The 20,985-nt window shown below is 46.1% G+C and overlaps 1 protein-coding gene across 1 annotated transcript; it reads left to right on the forward strand.

Annotated features, from left to right (window-relative positions):
* The first annotated feature begins 1,186 nt into the window (after window positions 1–1,186).
* TRIB1 (tribbles pseudokinase 1) lies at window positions 1,187–14,287 on the forward strand. The gene is made up of 3 exons (XM_063299684.1): window positions 1,187–1,855; window positions 5,038–5,330; window positions 10,220–14,287. Exons 1-3 carry the CDS (start codon window positions 1,487–1,489, stop codon window positions 10,686–10,688), a joined length of 1,131 nt encoding a protein of 376 aa, XP_063155754.1. The 5' UTR covers window positions 1,187–1,486; the 3' UTR covers window positions 10,689–14,287.
* The last annotated feature ends 6,698 nt before the right edge of the window (window positions 14,288–20,985 follow it).

Genomic DNA, 20,985 nt, shown 5'->3' on the forward strand with positions numbered 1-20,985 from the left:
CTTCAGACCATTTGCAAAAACTTGCAGATGGCCCCACCTCCAGAGAAGCATGGGCAAAGAGCAACAGCTTTTCCTGTGTTTGGTGAAGCGGCCAAGAGACCACCAGTCCTATCCTCCCTTAAGCGTGAAAGCCGGCTGGGTGACTCTGGGCCAGTCCCTTTGTCTCAGCCCACCTCACAAGGTTGTTGTTGTCAGGAAAACAGGAGGTGGGAGTACTAGGTTGGTACTCTGTCTTGAGTTGACCAAAAATAAAAGCAGGACAAAAATCAATTAAACAAACCAACAATAGCCCTGGCAGAAAGCATCAACTCAGGGAAATTACCAGCCAAATTCACACCTACCAGAAGTTCCCAGTGGAACTGCTCTCCTTCCTGGGGTTTCTGAGCCTGGGAATTTAGCTTCAGCCTTGAAACCCCTAGCACGGTGTGCCTCGACCTTGGCCACTTTAAGCTGTGTGGACTTCAACTGCCAGAATTTCCCAGCCAGCCTTGCTGCCGGGGGATTCTGGCAGTTGAAGTCCACACAGCTTAAAGTGGCCAAGGTCGAGGCACACCGCGCAAGGAGAATGCTTCTCCCTGCAAGCCCTTTTATTGTCAGCAGAACCCACAACCATCCCAAATCTGCCATGGGATGGATTTCCTTTCTTCGTCACTGAGGCAGGACAAGGAAAAAAAAATGTGGGCGGCGCATTCTCTGGGGTACAAGCAAGTTTGGGGACAGCAAATCAAGCCGTGTTAGATTTGGGGTTCGCTTGGTTTCCGAAGGAGGAAAGGAGCGGGTTGTGCCCCTTCTCCCTCCCGGCGGATTCGCGCCTCGCCGTTCTCCAGGATGCCGGATGCTGCAGTGTCAAGCCGAACTGGTGAACGAGAAGGGCTCCGCTCCCAGCGTCTCGCTCGGGGAAAAGCGGGTGTGCGTGTGTGAAGCCGAGGGGTCTGGGGCCGGCGACTCGCCGGCTGCTCACCCCCTCTGGCGCCCCCTTAAGTCGGGGACTCCGCCAGCGCGTCGCCGCGCCGCGCCGCCCCTCTGCAGAAGCCCCAGCAGCCAGAGAGGGGAGCGCGCGCGCCCGCCCGCTCGCTCCCGCGGCTTCTGAATGGGGCCGAAGCCGCCAATGAGCCGGCGGGCTGGCACCCCGCAGCCCCGCCCACTTCCCTTTGCGTCACGGGGCACTTCGACGCGCTCCCAGGAGTTTGGCAGCAGCGCCGGCAGATGGTGAGGGCGGCCGTGCGGCGCTCGCAGCTGTTGCCGAGCCGGGAGGGGATGCGCGCCAGCCCGGACGGCATTGAACAACCCTCTCTCGCCTGCGCGGCGGCTCACCTTTAAGGCGGAGGGGAGGAGAACGGCGAGGCGCGAATCCGCCGGGAGGGAGAAGGGGCACAGCCCGCTCGGCCCTCCGGTTGCTTCCCCGGCCCGCGCGGCGCCGTCCGGCTTCGTTCGCGCAGGAGCCCGAGGTCCCGCCTGCTCGCCGCGGCCCCCGCCTTCCAGCCCCATGAGCCGCCAGCTGGAACCCCGCAGCCCCGCCGCGCTCCTGCATCCGCCGGCGGCCGCTCCCGCCGCTCCCCGCTGCCGGAGCGCCCCTTCCAAGCGCCTCCTCTTGCACGACGGCGCCGAGGACCCTCCGGCCGCCGCCAAGTGCGCCCGCCTGGCCGTCGACTACCCCAGCGCGGCTGCCCAGGACTGTCTCAGCGCGCCGGGCTCGCCTTACGCTCCCGCTTCTCCGGCTCCGGGCGGCGAGGGCTCGCCTTCCAGCGCGCAGGGCCCCAGTCTGGTCGCCGGCTACCTCTTGTTGCCCTTGCTCGACCGGGAGCACGTTTCGAGGGCGCTCGACATCAACACCGGCCGGGAGCTGCGTTGCAAGGTAAGCGGCCGGGCGGGCCCCCGGCGCGGCCTCGGAGCCGCCTCACCCGTCGGGGCTTGGATCCGACGCGGGGGGCGACCTGCCTCGGGGAAAACAAAGGGGCGTACAGCGGCCGGCCGCCAGCCGCGCGGCGCCTCTGAAACTTGAATGGGACTTCCAGCGCCTTGGATAAGGCGTGCGCAATTAACCGCCTCGAATATCCGGCGTTTCAGCCGGATCGGTCGTTCTGCATCCCAAAGCGAAGGTCCGACTTGCAAAACGCCGCCGCGTCCCTTTAGGACGGCAGTGCGCGACGTCCGAGGTGTCTGAGGATTTGGGCGGTGGGGAGAAACTTGAAATCAGAAGGGCCCGGAAACTACGGCTGAGCACCTTGGGCGCTTTCTGCCATTTGCTTTAAAGGGGGCTTTGGGGAAAGGCGATCCCTTGATCGCCTTTGGGATTTCCTTCCGAGTAAACCTCCGTCTAAGCGCGCGGGCTTGGGAGAAGGCGCCGGCTCGAGTCTGGATTGAGACAAAGGAGGGTCCGGGGAAGAGATCTGCAAAACGCGATGCGTTTCTTAATTTCCTTCGGGCCCGGTTGGCTGCGCTGCAGTTGCGACCGCAAGCTTTGCCCGGAATGTTCCCGGGATGTTTGGGTGGATGCACGAAGTGAATCCCTGCAGAAGCGGGGCCCGGATGCTTTTTTTTTTTTTAAATTGCATCGGGAAAGGTCCACAGGGTACGGAAGGGTTAAGTTCCCTCCGTCATCTCCTCTTGTTTTCCGCTCCCCTCCTGCAGAACAGTACGCAAGCAGGAATTGACTGCCACTACGAGCCGAGCGCGTTCCAAGTTTTCCGTGGGGTGTCCTCAGCTCTTTAAATAAAACACGCGCTGTGCCTCCCTCTGTTCCTCTCCTTCCTTAGAAGAGGCCAGCGTCGCAAGCAGGTTTCCTGCTGCCACCTGCCGGCGGAGCCTCCGTGCAATTGGCTTGCTCTGCAGCAGAACCTTTTAAAATAAATGGGTCTGTTCCAGAGTAAGGTGCATTGTGAAACCTGGGATGAACGAGGTGGTGCATTAAAACCAAAACCATCCAAGGTGCTTCCGGATAGTTTTCTCTAGTGTTTCTCAACCTTGGCAACTTTAAGATGGGTGGACTTCAACTCCCAGAATTCCCCAGCCAGCCCATGGTGGCTGGGGAATTCTGGGAGTTGAAGTCCACCCATCTTAAAGTTGCCAAGGTTGAGAAACACTGCTGTGGAGATTCTTCTGACCATTGACTCCTGCTCATAACTTTCTCCTGCTTTTAGAAACAGCCTAAACGTAGGTACAGCTAGCTTTGGAATTGCATGCTCTTACTTGAAATGTAGTTACTATCAGGGGTGCCTCTGGTTACGCTCTTCAGGAGCAAAATGGGCTTCCCTGATACACCTTACGATCTAAATTCTAACATACTGCAAATAATAATACGGAAAGGAGAAGAGGAGGAACATAGTGGGAAGTAGGAAGGTAGATTTGAAAAAAAAAGTTGTATTCAGAGTTTGGAGGCCCTGCAGTTGAACCTCATGTTGCTAGCCGCCCCTTCATTCACTTCATCTGGCTTTCTGCTTGTGAATTGACAAGGCCTGCAGAAGATTGGTCTGTAAGGATTGCGCATTCTGGCTTACAAACGCTTCTTCAACAGTCTCCTATGGGAGAATCGCTCTTTCCCAAACCAGGAAAATTGTGGTCCTCTTGGAGTATTTATTTTTAACCTCTTGTGGGCTTGCAACAGGCTGATCTAGGCTTGTATGACTTTTGCTGTACGGTGGACTAGTTCTGGTGGTGGAGAAGACCTCGATGAGGTACTGCTCAAGAGAGAGATTGGCCAGGAAGAAGAGGGTGTGTGTGATTGTTTGGGACCCTTTGCAGCCTATTTTCTCCCTAGGAGCTGTGCCAGGTGGAAGAGTCACCATTTCCAGCCAGGCTTAGGATGTGAGTAAGCTCTTAGCAGGTCCCAGAACATGACTGCAGTCTTGCAAAATATCTGTGAATAAAGTATGAGAGGCTTTAATCCTATTCTTCCTTGCTTAAATGTTTGCTGTGTTCCAAAATTGCAGCTCCGGTTGCCCTCACCTTTGTCTGACTCACTGGAAGGTGACTGCTTCAGTGGCTTTTAATAGCGTGCTCTCTTCCCCCCCACCTCCCCTTCATTTTTCCTTGATACTCTGGAGAGGGGCATTACTGTACCTTTGTGCTGGTAGGGAACTGCCGGCGAATGTTTCCAGCAGCTGCAAAGTATACTCAGCTTCAGTGCTGGTGTTTCTTCTGGAATGCCGAAAGCAGGAATTGGCAGATCTTACAAGTTTCTGTAGCACAAAGGGGTGTGAGGTGGAGACAGTGACAGGGTCTGCAGAGACGTACCCAAGACAACATTGTGCATCAGAACTGCTTTGCCCGATGAGATCAGGGCCTGATTTGGCATTGTGTTTTTGGACTTCCTGTTCCCTGTGCTAAGGGCCTAATGGTCTACGGATGGAGGTGGTCTCAATCTCAGGAAGGGCCATGTGCATCCCCAGGTGGTGGCATATTAGCAGCCCAAGATACCACACTAGTTGTGGGAAATGATGGGTATCATTCCACAGCTTGGGAGGGGCCCAAGTTGCCATCCTCCCTTTCAGTCATCTGGACCGCTGCTCTTCCATCATCTTCCAAAAATGAATTCCCCTTCCTCATCTAAGCACCTTTGCACAGAAATGAAATGGAGCTTATTCTGGTTACATATTCCAGGAAGTGTGTAATTCTTCCAAAAGCTTGATTGCCTCTCTGTTTTTCCATTCTGCTGTGTTTTGACCATGGTAGCCTACCTCATTGTGGCAGCGTCTACTATCTCCTCCTTGATGGGTGATTTAATGGGTGATTTATCATTTTACTAATAATTGTGAGAACATGGTTTAATGCAGTGTTTCTCAACCTTGGCAACTTTAAGATGTGAGGACTTCAACTCCCAGAATTCCCCAGCCAGCATATGCTGGCTAGGGAATTCTGGGAGTTGAAGTCCACGCATCTTAAAGTTGCCAAGGTTGAGAAACACTGGTTTAATGAATGCAGATGTTTGATCAGGATCCCTCAAGGTGAATCATCCCTGCTGCTTCTATTTCCCGATAATACCTCTTTATTTAATCTCTTTTTTTCCTCTCTCTCCCTCCCCATTGGTTCTATCTCTAGGTCTTCCCTCTCAAACACTACCAGGACAAAATCAGGCCTTACATCCAGTTACCGTCGCACAGAAACATCACTGGGATAGTGGAGGCTATCCTTGGAGACACGAAGGCATATGTCTTTTTTGACAAGGACTTTGGTGACATGCATTCCTACGTTAGGAGCTGCAAGCGTCTGCCAGAGCAGGAAGCTGCCAGACTCTTCAAACAGATTGTCTCTGCGGTTGCTCACTGCCACCAGTCGGCTATTGTGCTGGGGGACCTCAAACTCAGGAAATTTGTGTTTTCGAATGAAGAAAGGTGAGCAGACAGGCCTATGTGATGGTTGGCTTTCAGATATCTCTCCAAAGAGGATCCTTGGGCAGATGTTCCCAGTTGCCACTTCTAATGCTTACCCATGCCCTTCTGTTTTCCAGTTTTAGTTACAAGGCCAGGTTTGGCCCATGGGCAGCCAGTTGCCGATCCCTGCTGTAAATCATAGAGCAGTTCTCTGTATCAAACAGACTTGTTTAGAATGGGGGAAAGGGTGGTGATCCAGTTTGGGGAAGCTAATGCTTTTGGCTTTTGTTCTTTCTGTAGGGACTAATATCCAGTAACACCTAGCATACATGGGTAACATGCCACAGTAATCCTGATGATAGGCCTGTGAAATTACACCCTTAATGCTATTGGGAAAGAGCAGATAGGCAGAGCACATTCAATTGACAATGCTCATCCCAGGCACAAAATGTGATCTTGGCTTTTCTTATTCAAGCCCAGCCTTTTTGCCATGCTAGTATGTGAGTTGTGTTATATAAACATCTGCCTTGCTTCTGGCTGGGACCCAAAGAGCTATTACAGTGAAGAATGTATAAGTGTCAAGTGGAACATTTAACTCTCAGTATAGTAGTGGTGATATAGACATAGTGCAAATAATTTTGAAACCCTACATGGTTTCTCTGTTCCTGACCTTCTTAGGCAGCTCTTTGAACCTTGGACCTAAATGTGCTGTTTTTCTTGGACTGCTTTCTTACCTCTAAATGTTCCTTCCTCCACAAATTTCACTTAATATCCTTACCAGAGAAATAATGGAGGCTGCTACAGAAGCATGCTTTTTTTTTTTTTAAGTTGTAGTTCTTTCAACCTCTTAAGGTCATTTTTGCGCTGTTTTATCTGCATTCCTATTGGGGCAAATGTGTACGCAAGAGGGTGTATAAACAGAAGCCTGTTTGTCATAGGGTTGTGAGCTGGGAATTTGGTGCCAGATCCTGGCTTCCCAGCAGGGGCACACATGACTAGGTTAATCCTTGTCGGATGTTTGTATGAGAAGCTTTTCCACTGAGGCTTGTTTATAGGCAACATGCCATGGGTGCTGTAGATCTTAAATTGCCATATTTGCAAACGAATAAATTCAGAACAGGGACGGGATTCTGATTGCTAAGTGGAATAACTTAATTTAAACTAATAGACCCTGGCTGCAGGCGTGGGGGCTAAGCTGTTTTGTATCCAAAATGCTTCATCTTGATTGAGCTGAAGGTCCCAGTGGTTAATTGGCTCCAATCCAAACAACTAAACAAAACAAAACAAAAAAAACTAGCATAACTGGTCTGTGAATTACTTTGTCCTCTACGGTTTGTGTCTCAGTTAGATTACAAGGTTAGCTGTGCTGCTGAGTGGGCACGAATTAACAGTTGATGTACTTTTAAGTGTCACACGTTTAAATGAATTATCTTCGGGCATTGATGGCAAATGAGAATTATGTGAAGGACCTGTCATTGATTGAGGGTTGGGGGAACAGAAGCTAGAGAGAAAGAAACAGACTTAGGCAGGAATGCAAAAACTGGCCGCAGTGGGTGGCATAGTGGGACCAAATGAGTGTGTTTTCTGTAGTTCTGCAACCAATTTGCATGCCCTTCTAATCTATTGTTCAATGAAGTCCCCATATTTAAAGGCCCCAAAGCCACCAAGGATCTCTCTACGTGTCACCTTGGTTTGATGCAGAAGGAATGGTGTTGACAATTTGAGGTCAAGTTTTAATCATGCTCGGCTTGGCACCATCCCTCCCCCCCCAATGTAGGTTTGCATTGTATTTTTAGAGAACTAATCTTGTCAACCTGTAGTTGATGTTAATCACAGTTTGTGATGTTTTAGTAGTGAGCTAGTCCAGTTTATTGGCTGTCTGGCCATCTTGGGTGTCTTGGAAGAATTGGTTGGTCCTTTGGATCTTGGCCCTGGGGACAAGTGGAGAGGAAGTGCTGGGAAGTTGGCAAGGGCATACTTCAGAGGCTGGCTGCTGTCTCGCCAGCACGTTGCTCCACCAGCCAACAATGTGAGGTTGCTTTTCTTGTCCTCCTCCAAAGATAAACTGTAGGACCCCTTAAAGAAAGAGAGTGCTAAGGGCACAAGGGAGGAAGATACAGCATTTAGATCAGCTCTTTGAAGATAACTGCAGTTAGATCATGTGTCAGCAGGCCCAGAAGAGGTAGGAAAATCAATCCCATTTGAACCTTGTGGGAGTTCTGCTTTTGACATCAGAAGCAATTTCACACATGACTGCTGCAGTCCTTACATTACTTTGAAGTGATGGCACAGTTGCTTGTGAATGCTTGGGATTGTGTAGTTATTTCTCAGTGTATATGTATGCATGCTTTAAAGCCTTTCATGTTTAATTTTAATGTTTTTAGTTTCGGTAAAGGAGCAGCTGATTGTTCTGTGTTATAGTAATGAATAAATTATTCCCAGCATAATTCTGGACTCTTCGATCTGGTAGGGGTTGCACCTCACTACGGACTGGAGACTCTAGGTCTGTCTGGTAGATATCATGCCTTTGCCCCGAGGGGCAGTCGTGTCTTCTGGTTGCATTTAATTCCCCCATCTCTCTTAGTACCAGAGCCTTTTTTTGTTTGGCTTCGTGGCTCCTGGTGCAAGCTTCACACTTCTGAACAGCAGTGGCAGAGAATCAGTTGTTAAGGAGAGTCTTAATGGGGGATGCCTATGAAACATCTGACTGGCTGCAGATGGAAGCAGGATGCTGAGCTGATGCAAGGAGGCGCTTGCATTTAACAAGCATTGCATTTGTGGAGATAGCCATGTAAATCTGTTGTAGTTTGTTTCAGGGGAGGTTTGAAGTTGGTGTTGCTGAGTAAGGAACCTTGAGAGATGGATTAGGGCTGTCTCTGCCTTTTTAAAAACACGTAGTCCAGCTTTAACATGATAAATAAGTAAATAAAGGTTCAGGTGCATTGGCCCAAGGTTGGTGTCTGCTTTAGGCCAAGAGGAGTTACAAATAATTGCTGAGAACATGGAGCAAAAAGCTGACAAAGTGAAGTGAGGGAGCTGGGGTGGATGAAGAAGTGGCTGCAAGCAGTGGGCAGTGCAGACTGGGCTCCTGGTGAGCAGAGCAGGGGCAGATTATGATGCTTTTGAAAATGTGCTTCATCCGCTTTGGTGCATGATCCTCACAGTAACTGTATTTGCATGTTGTGCAAATCTGGTTGATTTCTTTTTTGGCTAGTCCAAGGTATGTGAGCCCACCTGTTTATGGGAGAGTATTTTGTGAAAACCAGGCCATCTTGTTAAATGTCCTGCTGTTGCACGTGAATGTGGGCACTGAGAGTAACAACTGGAACAAAGAGATTGCTGGATGAAAGCTCTCCCTGGGAGAAGGGAGATGGATGGCTGGGATTCTGCACCATAGATTAAGCTTCCAAGCTGTCCTCCTGCTGTGTGTTTTCAATGCTGTTAGGTCACTTCATAACTTTGAGGCATTGGGTGCCCAACATATATAAGCAAGGAGTGAACGTGCATGTGCGAATCAGTCAATCTAAGTCAAGGTTGAAAGTCTGTAGCAAAACGATGGCCCTTTGGCAATGAGCAGGGCTGGGGACGAGGGCAGTCTATCAGAAAGTACATGTTGACCTATAAAAACAGCAACTGCTTCTCCTTGAAGGGAAACGGTTGTGTGTTTGGCTGCCTCTGATAAACTGAATCATTTGCTGAAATAGCAGATTGCTCTCAGGGCTGCTAATTTAGAAACTTAGTAATTGCGCAGGGCCGATGTTGTATGCAGCACATTTGGTAACCGGGGGGTTAAGCAATGTTGGGCAAGAGGTCAGCCTAGTAAGCACAGGTGTGAAATTTGGATCCCACCAGTCCCTTGGACAGCAGGTAGGACAATCTGACTCATATATTCCATTTACAGAACCAGCTAGGACAGGGGGAAGGGAGAAGAATCTTGGTTTGGAGAGGAAGGTCACAGCAAGGAGTTGGGCCAGCAAAAGCTGTAAGGAAGGTGGCACACCACACTTGACAGAAGCTGGAAAATATTTAATTGACAAATGTAAGAACAGCAGTCTTGCAGTGCAAGGTTTTGGGAAGAGAATTCTGCATAAAAGCTGTGTAAGCTACAAGGCCACTCTGTGAGTGTGTATTGTGGGGGAGGGGAGTGTTGTATAACCGAAGTAGAGAGTTACAACTATTTCAGGAACAAAAGGGATGTAGGTTTTGGCTGCACTCCATCAATGAGTTAAGGCTTGACGTCACCAAGACAAAACTGGCTTTCATTCAAGATCATTACCCTGTGAATGTGACTCGCTGTAATGGGGTCTCTCATATGCGCATGTCATTTGCTTGACTCCTTTCTCCTTTTATGACCGACAACCCATTGAGAATAGTTGTTCATCGGATACTGGTTCTGCTGTGGCCCATTCATGCATGGAAGTCCTTGCCATGATTTTTAGGGGGATGTGATTCTGAAGGAAGTACACAATAGCTAATTTATTCTCCTACCCGCATTGTAACATTGTGTTACTGAATTGGAAGAAATGCATTTTTACCCACTGGCACATGATCTCCATTTGTTTAATGCTTCAGGGCCCCAGTGTGTAAGCCATTTCAGTTCTAAAGCCATGGTCCCAAGCTTTTCGACTGTGGCATTTGATCTACAGTGGCTCGCTCATAATGAAAGTGACTATGTCCTTGAGAAGGGAACGGCTGATGAACTTATGTGAACTGTTTGCCATAGCAAGGGCCTTACTTTATCATCTTTGCAGATTAACCCTGTGTAGAAGCTTTGACATATAGGTTGCTAATGTTTGGGCAGGAAAGAAGTCTGGATGTGCTCTGCTGCATGTATGTGTGCAAGCATGACCTTTACTTCTCTGAGTACTGTTGGCATTGTAACTCATGTGTTGGCCTCTTCTGTTCCCCAGGATGCAGCTGAGACTCGAAAGCTTGGAAGATACCCACATCATGAAAGGGGAGGACGATGCATTGTCAGACAAACATGGCTGTCCGGCATACGTCAGTCCAGAAATCTTAAACACAACGGGAACCTATTCTGGGAAGTCAGCCGACGTATGGAGCCTGGGTGTGATGCTGTACACTCTCCTAGTGGGACGGTATCCCTTCCATGACTCAGACCCTACTGCCCTGTTTTCCAAAATCCGACGTGGACAGTTCTGCATCCCCGACCACATCTCTCCCAAAGCACGGTGCCTCATCCGCAGCCTTCTCAGGCGAGAACCCTCTGAAAGACTCACTGCTCCTGAAATTTTGCTCCATCCTTGGTTTGATGCAGTTTTGGAATCTGGGTACGCCGACCAGGATGTACAAATCTCTGATCAAGTTGTTCCAGAGCAACTGAAGGAGGACGATGACATGAGCTTCTTCTTTTGCTAGCTCTACCTACTTACTTTGCCTCGGGGACGAGAGATGTCACACTTGCATACAACGTTTTGTGTCCGTTTTGTGTCGGTGCATGTGTGTGTTCGTCTTGTAAACGCATAGCTTTCCAAAAGCCTTCCTGTGCTCAGGACAATAGAGATCTAAAATGCACTTAACCCACAGGCAGAAGGCCTGTATATGCTCCCACATCCATAAAAGCTTCCAGGCAGATTGCAGTCTTGGGTTGCTGAATCTAGGGATTCTCCCTCGAAGTCTGTGGGACTGCCATCTGGTGCAAGCGTGCTGAACTTTTGAACTAGAATCGGGAGGAGGGGGAGGCTAATGTTGGATTTCGTTGGAAAATCAGATAGCTTTATCTGGAATTCGCTATAGAAGTATTGCAGCCTCGGTTGGCTTCCTCCTTCTCAACAGAAGAGCTCTGAGCTCTATGTGCATGTTCAGATTCGCATGGTCTGGCTTTGCTGTCCAGTTCACATGGAAATAACAGGACTGCCAGCTGGCCTTTGATTACAGAATCTTTTTGCTGGTGAAGTAAGAGAGAAATGCAGTTGTGGTTCTTACGAAGCCAGGCAGGATGGGTGATAATCACAGCGCTGGAATGATGGGGTGGCACATTTAAAAAAAAATGGTGGGAATAAGAGTCTGACATTGATTTCTAATAATATTTTTTTCTCACGTGGCTATCATATCTTTCTGCCCAGAGTTCTCCGGTTGTTTTGTTGGGTTCTTAGACTAGTCAGCTTATAACCAACTTGAATGTTTCAACCTTCAAGGCAACCATCTAGATCAGGCTGTGCATCCTAATCTTGCGAAACATGTTGACCTTGGGGGTTTAGCTTTTGAACAGCTGGATTTACAGTTTGCAACTCCACTTGGTTAATCCAGATTTAAAGCTGCTGTTTAGCCTTTCAACAGAGCTGTAGTTGAAGGCTTTGGATGGACAGATCGGGTAGCTAATCTTTGTTATTTTGACCTGAAGAGTCTTGGCATCTGGAATTGAGTGGCCTTGAGTTTGAGTACAGGGGCTTGGACATTTTGGGGGAGGTTTAAACCTCATCTGCCACACTTGGAAAGTTTTCACAGATACAGACCCTTGCATTGCTACCAGTCCCAAAGGTGCCAAACTGTATTTAACTTCCAGTTATTTTCACTGAAAGGTCAGAACCATTAAAATAAATATCCTTGGCTTCAGGAAAAACACCACTCTTTCTCCATGCATAACTTCCTCAGTAGACCTATTAAAATTGCTTCCATGTGATCTGAGCGGGGACTCTCAATGCTGTTTTTGATGGGATGCAAAGGACAGGTGTCCTTGAAGCCCCGTCCGGCAAAGCAGTTAGCTAACTGTCTCATTGGCACCTACGTTCCTGAATATCCATTTGATCCTTAATCCTTAAAGCAAACAAAAATATGCCCTGAATGCATCACATGTATTTTGTAGAAAAGGTGAAGCCACCTTTCCACTTTTTCCAGGCGTGACTCAGCAGTCAAACAGATGTGGGTGTGCGTGTGACTTCACAATGATGCACTGTTTATGTTGGTGCCTTAAGTACAGTGTTAGTGAAGGGAGGAGCTGTGTGTGCCTGTCAAGGTGTTGCTCTCACCCTCTGGCATCTCCGGCAACAAGGGCCTCATGAAACAAGGGGGAAAAGACTTCTGCCCAAGACCTTGGTTTTGCCATTGTCCACCCACGTTTGCTAATCCAAGAGGTCGCTCCAATCTGTGCAAGTCAGGAGAACCCAGCCTTTGTAGATGCACTTTCAAAGCTCATCCTTGTTCTTGGGTGCCAAATGTTAACTGAAGCGGTCCAATTTTAAGCGTACTTCCCAAGAAGTCATCTGAAAGGGCCTGTTTCTGACCTTGGTTAGTTCTCTTGTATCTGTGTAACTGGGTGTTCCTCTCTAAGCAGCATCAATATCCGAATACCAAAACACATCAGCCAAGGGTGGAGTGGCCTAACCTGAGAGGCAAAGATAAGCCCTATCTCGTTGTGTAGACTGAAACGCAGTTGTGTTTTTGCTTTTTGTCCAAACGGGTGATGCAATGCGCTGGCTCCCTCTCTTCTTCCCTTGCCCATCAGCTAAACCAGGAAGCAATACCAACATGCGTTTCTGTAACTCTGCCAACTATAATCTGCCTCCAGAAAACTCTTCTTCCTTTTTGTCTTCAGCGTTTTTGTGTCTTTCTGGCAGTAAGAGATTGTCTTGTTTTAATTTGTGGTCCATAATTAATACACTTTGCATAAGCATTAGCTTCCTGAGTGGGATAATGAAGTCCTTGCAATCAGTGTCAAGTCCAGTTGGTGTAAAATAGGCCCTTGTTTCTGACAGCTCATCCAGGCAGGCAAATGAAAGAAGCTTATGACGGAAGATAGTTGGTTTCTTTTGCTGTTGATACATCTCAGGCAAAAATAAGCTGGGTCTGTTGTTGGCAGGCGTGGGAGTGTGCCTGTGCAGAATACACAGAGTGTTTGATGGAAAAGCACTTAGGTTTCCTTTCTAAAATTGCCTGGGGTAGGCCAGCACTAGGAATCAGTGACCTGGAAAGACTTCTGGAAAAACTACAATTCCCAGCATGACCATTGGTGAGGGATGCTGGGAATTGTAGTTTAGCTAGATGTGAATGGCCTTAGATCAGTATTTCTCAACCTTGGCAACTTTAAGAAGTGTGGACTTCAACTCCCAGAATTCCCCAGCCAGCCATGCTGGCTAGGAAATTCTGGGAGTTGAAGTCCACATGTCTTAAAATTGCCAAGAAACACTGATCTAATTCCTCAGAATTTCTCTAATCCAGAATGTAGGTATCTGAATTTTACAACCTTTAACTCAAGTGTTTTTCAACCATGGCAACTTTAAGATGGATGGACTTCAACTCCCAGAATTCCTCAGCCAGCATGATTGACTGAGGAATTCTGGGAGTTGAAGTCCATCCATCTTAAAGTTGCCAAGGTTGAGAAACACTGCCTTAGATGCGTCACCTCTGGGAGAGGAATGTAATGCAGACTTATGTAGCTTTGTCTTTCAAGGTACAATGGAAAATGTATTTCTATGAAGTCATCAGGGATAGTAAGCAGCATGCAATGACCGCAATAGCCACCGTTCCTTATAAGGAAAGCTGAAAAAGCAATAGTTTGAGGTTTTAAAACCTCACAATACTATTTCAAGGCTTTTGCCAACAAAGGGCTCCCAGGATTCGGTGTGCTTCATCCCATGCGGTGTTTTGTCACTGAGTTCTGTTTTTCTAGTTTAATAACGTGTGTGTATCCTAAACAAACCCGAGTTAGCAAAGAGCAGATTAAATGTGAATTATGGCTGGCAATACTAACTTGATAAATCAAGATAATTAGAGGTGAAGAGTTTTTGACCTTAATTGCACTAAAGCTCTTGTGATTGCTTTAATATATTTGTATCTGTGATACAGTTTTTTTTAAAAAAGTATCTTTGGACCTGCCTATAAATCTGTATATTTTGGTAGGTGGAAAGTTAATAACACTGTTGAAAATCTGTAAATATGTACATATTTCAAGAATTACCATGACGAGGTTGTAAAATTCCTGTACAAAAAAACTTTAATAAATCTGGTTTCATAACGAATCGTTCGCCTCCTTTGAAGCCTGGTGTGATTTCCTTGTTCCTTCGTTTTGGATCCCGGCACAATCTTGCAACTCTTGGCACTTACAGTCTCCCTGTAAAAACAAATAGGACAGAGTTAAAACAGCACACAACCCAAATTGCAAAATCAAAACTGGAAGGAGGAGAGGAAAATAATAAGGGTGTAGGTGATGTTCCTGAAAAGTTTTCCAAGAAAAGCTCCATCTTTAATAACTTTCTAAAGCGTCTAGGGAGGAGGCCAACCTGATCTCAGAGGAGTCCCATTCCATTGCTTTGGTGCTGCTACGAAGAGGCAACATCTTCTACTTTGCCCCCCCTCCCCCCGGGAAATCTGGGTCTGTATGATGTAGCAGACCAGGTGGAATCTAGTCGGGTCTAAGAGGTATCCCAGAGCTTTGTAAGTTGACACAACTTAAATTGGACTCTGAACTGACCTGGTAACCAGGTGTAATACGCTCCCATCATTCTGGATTAGTTCTAACTTCCTAGTAGTCTTTAAAGGCAGCCCCATGCAAATCTATGCAGGTGGTGATGAGAGCCTGAGTTGCAGTTGCTAGGAGCTCTTGCGCCAAGAAAGGATGCAGCTGGGCAAAAGCCCCCTAACCATGGGCTCCGTGCTGTTCAAGCAGGAGCTGCAAATCCAGAAAGACATTCCCCACCATTTTTCCCACCCCCAGTTATAAACTTGCTGCTGGATGGGTAGTGTCTGTCCACCCAAGGATGACACTAAGATCAAAGGAGAATGTGCAGCGTACAGACAGCAGCTCCGTGTTGCTTGGTTCCATTGGACCTATTTTCCTCAGACCTTCATAGTCTCCAGGAGAGAACATCATCTCACCCACCTCCTGGGTCAGTGAAGCATAGTTCTTATTTGAAGATAGGGCAGCAGTAACTTCTCCTCTCCCCCCAGACTTGCTCTGGTCCTGTTAATTCGATGGTCCTCCTCCCATTAGTGGTTGTTATATGTAAGCTGGAGTCCCCCAACTCACAACACCCAGATGAACAATCATGGTCTTCAGGATCATGGGAGAGTGTTTGCAAGCAGACTTGTGCTAAAGGGTGTTGTCTTGCCTAGTCCTGCTCTAATTGGTTAGTGGGTGAGCAGGGGTGTTTGTCCAAGGCTTTCTTAGCCAGCTTCCCACTCTACACACCAACCTTCTCAGCTGGGCAGTACGCAAGAGCTTTTTCTGTAGGTGGATTGTGAAGGCAATTTATAGGAAGGCTGCCTTTACTACAACTGATGTCCAGCAAGCCAGTTGTCATCTGGGATACATCATACCACCTCCAGTCCTGCTGCCAAATGAGCTCAGTCAGCGAGTGAAGCAATGCATGGATTTATTCAGCTGATAGATTTCATTGGTGCTGTAATTTTTTTTCCCTGACAGGTCCTTACCAGTCAAAAAGAGACCTGCCCCTTGAAGAGTTGGATGTTTGATCACTCTGTGCTGCTGCCCAAATACACACCCAGCCATCTCATTTTCATGTATGATACAGAATGGCTAGGGCTATCCACTTTTACAGTCCCCCAGCTGGCACCAGAACTGTTGCTTCCGGTCCCATGTCTAGTTATTCACCCCATCCCCCTTTCCTCCTCTAAAGTGAAAAAAGCCACAGTAGTGTGAGTGAAATTGGCACCACTGCTTTATGGGGGTCTTATCCCCCCACCCCCAGCCCTTTTTTCCCTCCCTATGCAGCCATAGGAGGAGTAAGAGAAGGTTTCATTTTTGTGAAACCTTTCTAGGAAGTCATTTAAATCATAAATGTTGGTAGGGACAATTAACCCTGAAGCAAAGAGGCATCCTCAGGGAGGCCAACTGAGGAAAGCGGCATTGTGTCATTCTGTCTCAAGCTCTGGCTGTGTTTTTGTGCTAGGGTTGTGACATCACACAAATGTATGAAAGGGCTTGTGAGATGAAGGTGCATGTTGCTGTTTCATCATTCTGATGAAAGCCTCTGATCCTACAAATGCATCTCTTGACATGGTGGATCCAGATGGGCAAGTTAATTTAATTACAAACGAGACTGGGTCTGTTTGGGAGTTTGCATCACACACTCACATCCTTCTCCATCCACCAGGGCCAGCTAATCTTGATGTGCAAATAGAGAACATGTATCTAATTGCACATAACATAAAAAGGGAGGAGAACTTCAATTGCATGGTCCTGACTGTTTTGACCTCCCTGGACACCCCTGTATCTAATGTGGCTTCTTTTCACGAGATAGCCCAACCAGTTAAAACATCTTTCTCATTAATTAATTAATTAATTAATTGATCAATCAAATTGATCACCACCCATCTCCCAAAAGCGACTCATCTTCACCAAAACAGGGATTAAATTTAACAAGAGGAAAGAATGCTCTCAAAACATGCTATCCTTGTTTCGTCCTCATTAGTTTGCTGGAGTTAGCAATTTAGAAATGTAATCCATTCAGTGTGGATTCAGACCCGGTCATGGGACACAAAAGGCCTTGGTTTCTCTGACTGATGACTTTTGTTGAGATCTGGATGGGGGAATGCACCTCTCTTGGTCCTGTTGGATCTCTCCGTGGCATTTGATACGATTGATCATGGTATCTTCCTGGACTGTCTATGAGCGTTAGGAGTTGGGGGACACTTTAGCTCCTCCCTGAATGGGCAATACCACTCAGTGGCAGGATGAGAGGAGAGGTATGTCTGGTGGGTTTTCACCTGTGAGGTCTCATAGAACAGCTACATATATGAAACTCCTGGGAGAAGTCCTTTGTCAGTTTGGGGTGAAATAAAATGACAGTAATTAAATAAATACTTGAAGAAAGTTGATTAATTTTTCCTAGCTGCTTTCTTTAGGAAACATGGCTCTGGAGAAGGTGAAGAAAATGGGAGTGTGCTAATCAAACATCAGAAAGAATGCTTTTACCTTAGCTGCACCTTCATTTGCTATTCTGAGGATGTTGCCACACAGAGCAAGCATAGTTTCCATGAACTTGCTGAGTGGATGTCCAGCACCATCATATCTCAAATTACTTCTCTAAAGTTATCTTGGAGTTGTATACATATGCAAACTACCTATGTAGATTGATTAGATTACTCTCACAGTTCAATGCACACTATATCTTTAATGGAAGAAGTTTCCTAATACTGTATATTAAAACAGTGAGAACCTTGTGATTTTAGATAAATAAATACATGTCCAGCCAAGGAAATCGCAAAACCATTTTAAAGCATGAGTTTAACTTTTGGTGATCTATGAAAGGACTTTCCTCGTAAAGCCAGGAAGCTGTAATTTTCTGGACTTCCCTTGATTGCAGCTGCTCAAGCCCATGAAGAGAAGGAGCTCTGGAGCAAATTTAAGCCAAAGTAATGGTTACAGTGAAGCTGAAGTTTAACCCTGTTAAATTCTGCATAAGCAATGCTGAATGGATTAAAGTTATGAATTCTCATCTGTCTGACTTCTAAGGTAGTCAGGATGGCATATATTCCCATTTTAATCTATTGATATCAAGCTGGGGAAACAACTAATGAATTCTAAATTCATGTTGGCTCTGTAGTTGAACGAAAAATTCACATAATGATGCATTAATATTACTATAACCCAAATTGTCATTCGTAGTTGTGTTCATTTCTTCTCTATAGATACTAGAGGGTGACCTGAGATCTATAGACTCTCCAGCAGAAACAACAGCTGGCAGGGCTGTGGAATGAACACAATAAGCACACATGTAATAATGTCAGGGCACAAGGTAAGCCAGACTACACATTACACACCAACACCAGGATATTTGAAACAGGATTACCATTTCTGGAGGGAACCTTGGATTTTTTTTTCTTTTTTGCCAAGACTTGAATGCAAAGCCTGAGCCTGTTTAAAAAAAAACATGTCATATAAGACTATATGGATTAATGATAGACAATGTCAGGGGACCCTATTCACATCTTCAAATGTGGCAGCCCTCAAGCGATGGGTGCATATGTGTGAATCAGTCCCATGAATTAGACTGCAGCAATTTACCTTTACTTCTCATCCCACTTGATGACCTCAGCATTTGTTCTAGCACTGTACCAAAAATGGTATTTAGCTTTTCCCCCTAGCCTTTCTTATTTAGTGTGATGGAAAAGAATATTAAGAGAATGTCACTCGTTCTCAGGATGGGCTTTGATAGGCAATGAGATTGTGGTGGTGGTGGGGAGCTGTCTCTGGGTATGAATGTCTTGTTGTTTAAAGTAAAGTGATAATTCCAGCAGCCAGCATCCTCCCTAGCTTCTCAGGCTTTGGTTAAAACTCCTGGAAGACCAACATGGGGGAACTCTGTCTAGGACACATTTTTAGCTGACCAGCCAGGTCAGCTGCAGAGAATTGGAGAAATGTAGAATTGAAACAAAGGGAAACAAAGCTCCAACATCTTCCACCACTTCTGCAGAATCAAGTGAACTCCAAGATGCCGCCTCAAGAAGTTCTGAAGCATTCTGAGAATATGGTAGCACCTGCTTCCTCAAGGGAAAAAGTTGGGAGAAAGGGGAAGACAGATTTTTGGCACAGTATTCGCTTGTTCCATGGATTTCAATGACACCAGTAGCCTTAAGTTCAAATATATCAGCTTAACACGATTACAGAACAGGCTGTAAGTTTAGGGTTTGCTGAACCTGAAAAACATTTGCTCACTGCATGAAATCCAATTATTGCCCTTTGGCCACACAGCTATAATTTTTAAGGAAAAGAGGGGAGGGATGTTGGAGGGTTTTTTCTTCAATTGCAAAATAAATGACTTTTAATTTTTTGTAAGGCAACTTGACTCTTCCTTTTATTTACAGTATGGAGGAACAAAACAAGGTTGATCTGCAGGATTCTGCTTCCATATTTGGCATGGAAGCGGCTGGAATATCAATTACATTCTGTGAAGTGCAAACATTAGCATAACTGTGTGAAGCAATCATGTTCCTAACAACTGCAAGCCATCTACAGAAGACCAAAAATAAATAGAATTCAGAAAGCAAGATGTAACGCTTCTCCCAGGGTGGTAGTGTTGCAGAGACAAGTGCATTCTTCGCATGCCTTATGCCTTTGCCCAACAGGGAGGCATTTCTGATGACTGCATTTACGCACAGGCTAACGGTGTATTTCTTCTCACACGGCAATGGAATAGGTGATCGGATATGGCCCAGGGCTCATTTAATTGAGTGGCATGGGATTCTTGGTGCAACTCCACTGAATTACTGAGTGATTAATTTCCAGTTAGAGGGAAGAGGTGAGGTCACATCTCACCAGGGAGTTGGACGCTCTCCTTAGATAACTTAATCCAAAATCCCTTGAAGACCCCTTGAATTTGTCTACTTTAATCTACTGAATGGGTTGACTTTAAAAAGTTGACATTTTAAGTTTCTCGAAGGCAAATCGGAACTGCTTATATTCTGGAGGCTGTCTGGGTTCTGTTGTTTTATGGCAGCAGGAAAACATATTTTTTTGAGATGGGCTTGCACTTTAAGTTGTAGTGTGTGTACTTGAAGCTCAAAATAACATTTGGGAATGGGCTAACTTTATAATTATATGTATGAATTTAGAGATTTGCAGACCAAGATTTTGAAGTTTACTTAAATCAATGTATGAACTGTGTTTCTTCAGTTCTAGAACATGAAATATCTCTTGTCCACCTACTCTCAGCCTTCCTTACCTGCTCATATTTTTCCTTTTGACTTTCTCTTGGTTGCATTCTTGAGAATTATTCTTTTTTTCCCCATATTCTTCCAGAGGTCCCTCCCCTTATCTTGAGAAGTGTACTTCTGGTACTTTTTCAAGTTCTTGTATCTTCTGTCCTATTTCCTTAGGAATTTCTGTCTAGCTTGCCCTTCTTTAGCACAGTCTTCCTTGATCTGCTAATCTCCAGATGTGTTGGAGCTACAACTCCCAGTACTCCCAATCAGCATGCAATATTGGCTGAGCATTTTGGAAGTTATAGTCCCAGCACAACTTGAAGGTACCAAGATGGGAAAGCTGCTTTAGATCCTAAAGAGAGCAAGAAATCCCTCCAAATATGATTGGTGTCAATCTTCTCCAGCATGTTCTCCTCCAAAAGTGCTGAACTATAATTACTGGAATTCCCAATAGACATGCTGGTTGGCAGTTTTGAGAATTGTATTCCTAGCACATCTGAAGGTCACCAGGTTAAAAATGCTTGGTCTATTCTGACACATATATCAGCCATGTAAAAAATAAGCAAAAACACCTTTTTGTTATTATTCTTACACAATACAATAACATAAACGAATCCAATAAAACCCATACTTGATCAACCAGTATTTCTTTAATCAGACCACCACTGTAGAGAGAATCTCTGGGATGGGGGGCAGGATGGTGTATTTTATACCTGCACATCTCTTGGACCTAAATAATAGAGATACCCCATTACATGATATTACATTTCTACCCTTCAGGAAGCAACATTACTGCCTTCACATCAACTTGGATTTCTCACTCAGTCAATTACCAATGCAAGCTTTGCATATCCCTTTGCATATCCCTGTTCAAGTTGCTTAATCAACCAGAGAATTGGTTAGAAGTCCAATGAGTACTTAATTAAATATCTTTATTCTTGGTAGCCCTATGCATTAATATATAGATAATATGTATTATTTTTTCCTTCAGGAAGTCCCCACCAACTGAGGCTTCTATTTTAGTTTCTTCAAACCGAGGGGACTTCTAGATGGA

Source organism: Candoia aspera, chromosome 3, assembly GCF_035149785.1.
Source record: "Candoia aspera isolate rCanAsp1 chromosome 3, rCanAsp1.hap2, whole genome shotgun sequence".
Lineage (NCBI taxonomy): Eukaryota > Metazoa > Chordata > Lepidosauria > Squamata > Boidae > Candoia > Candoia aspera.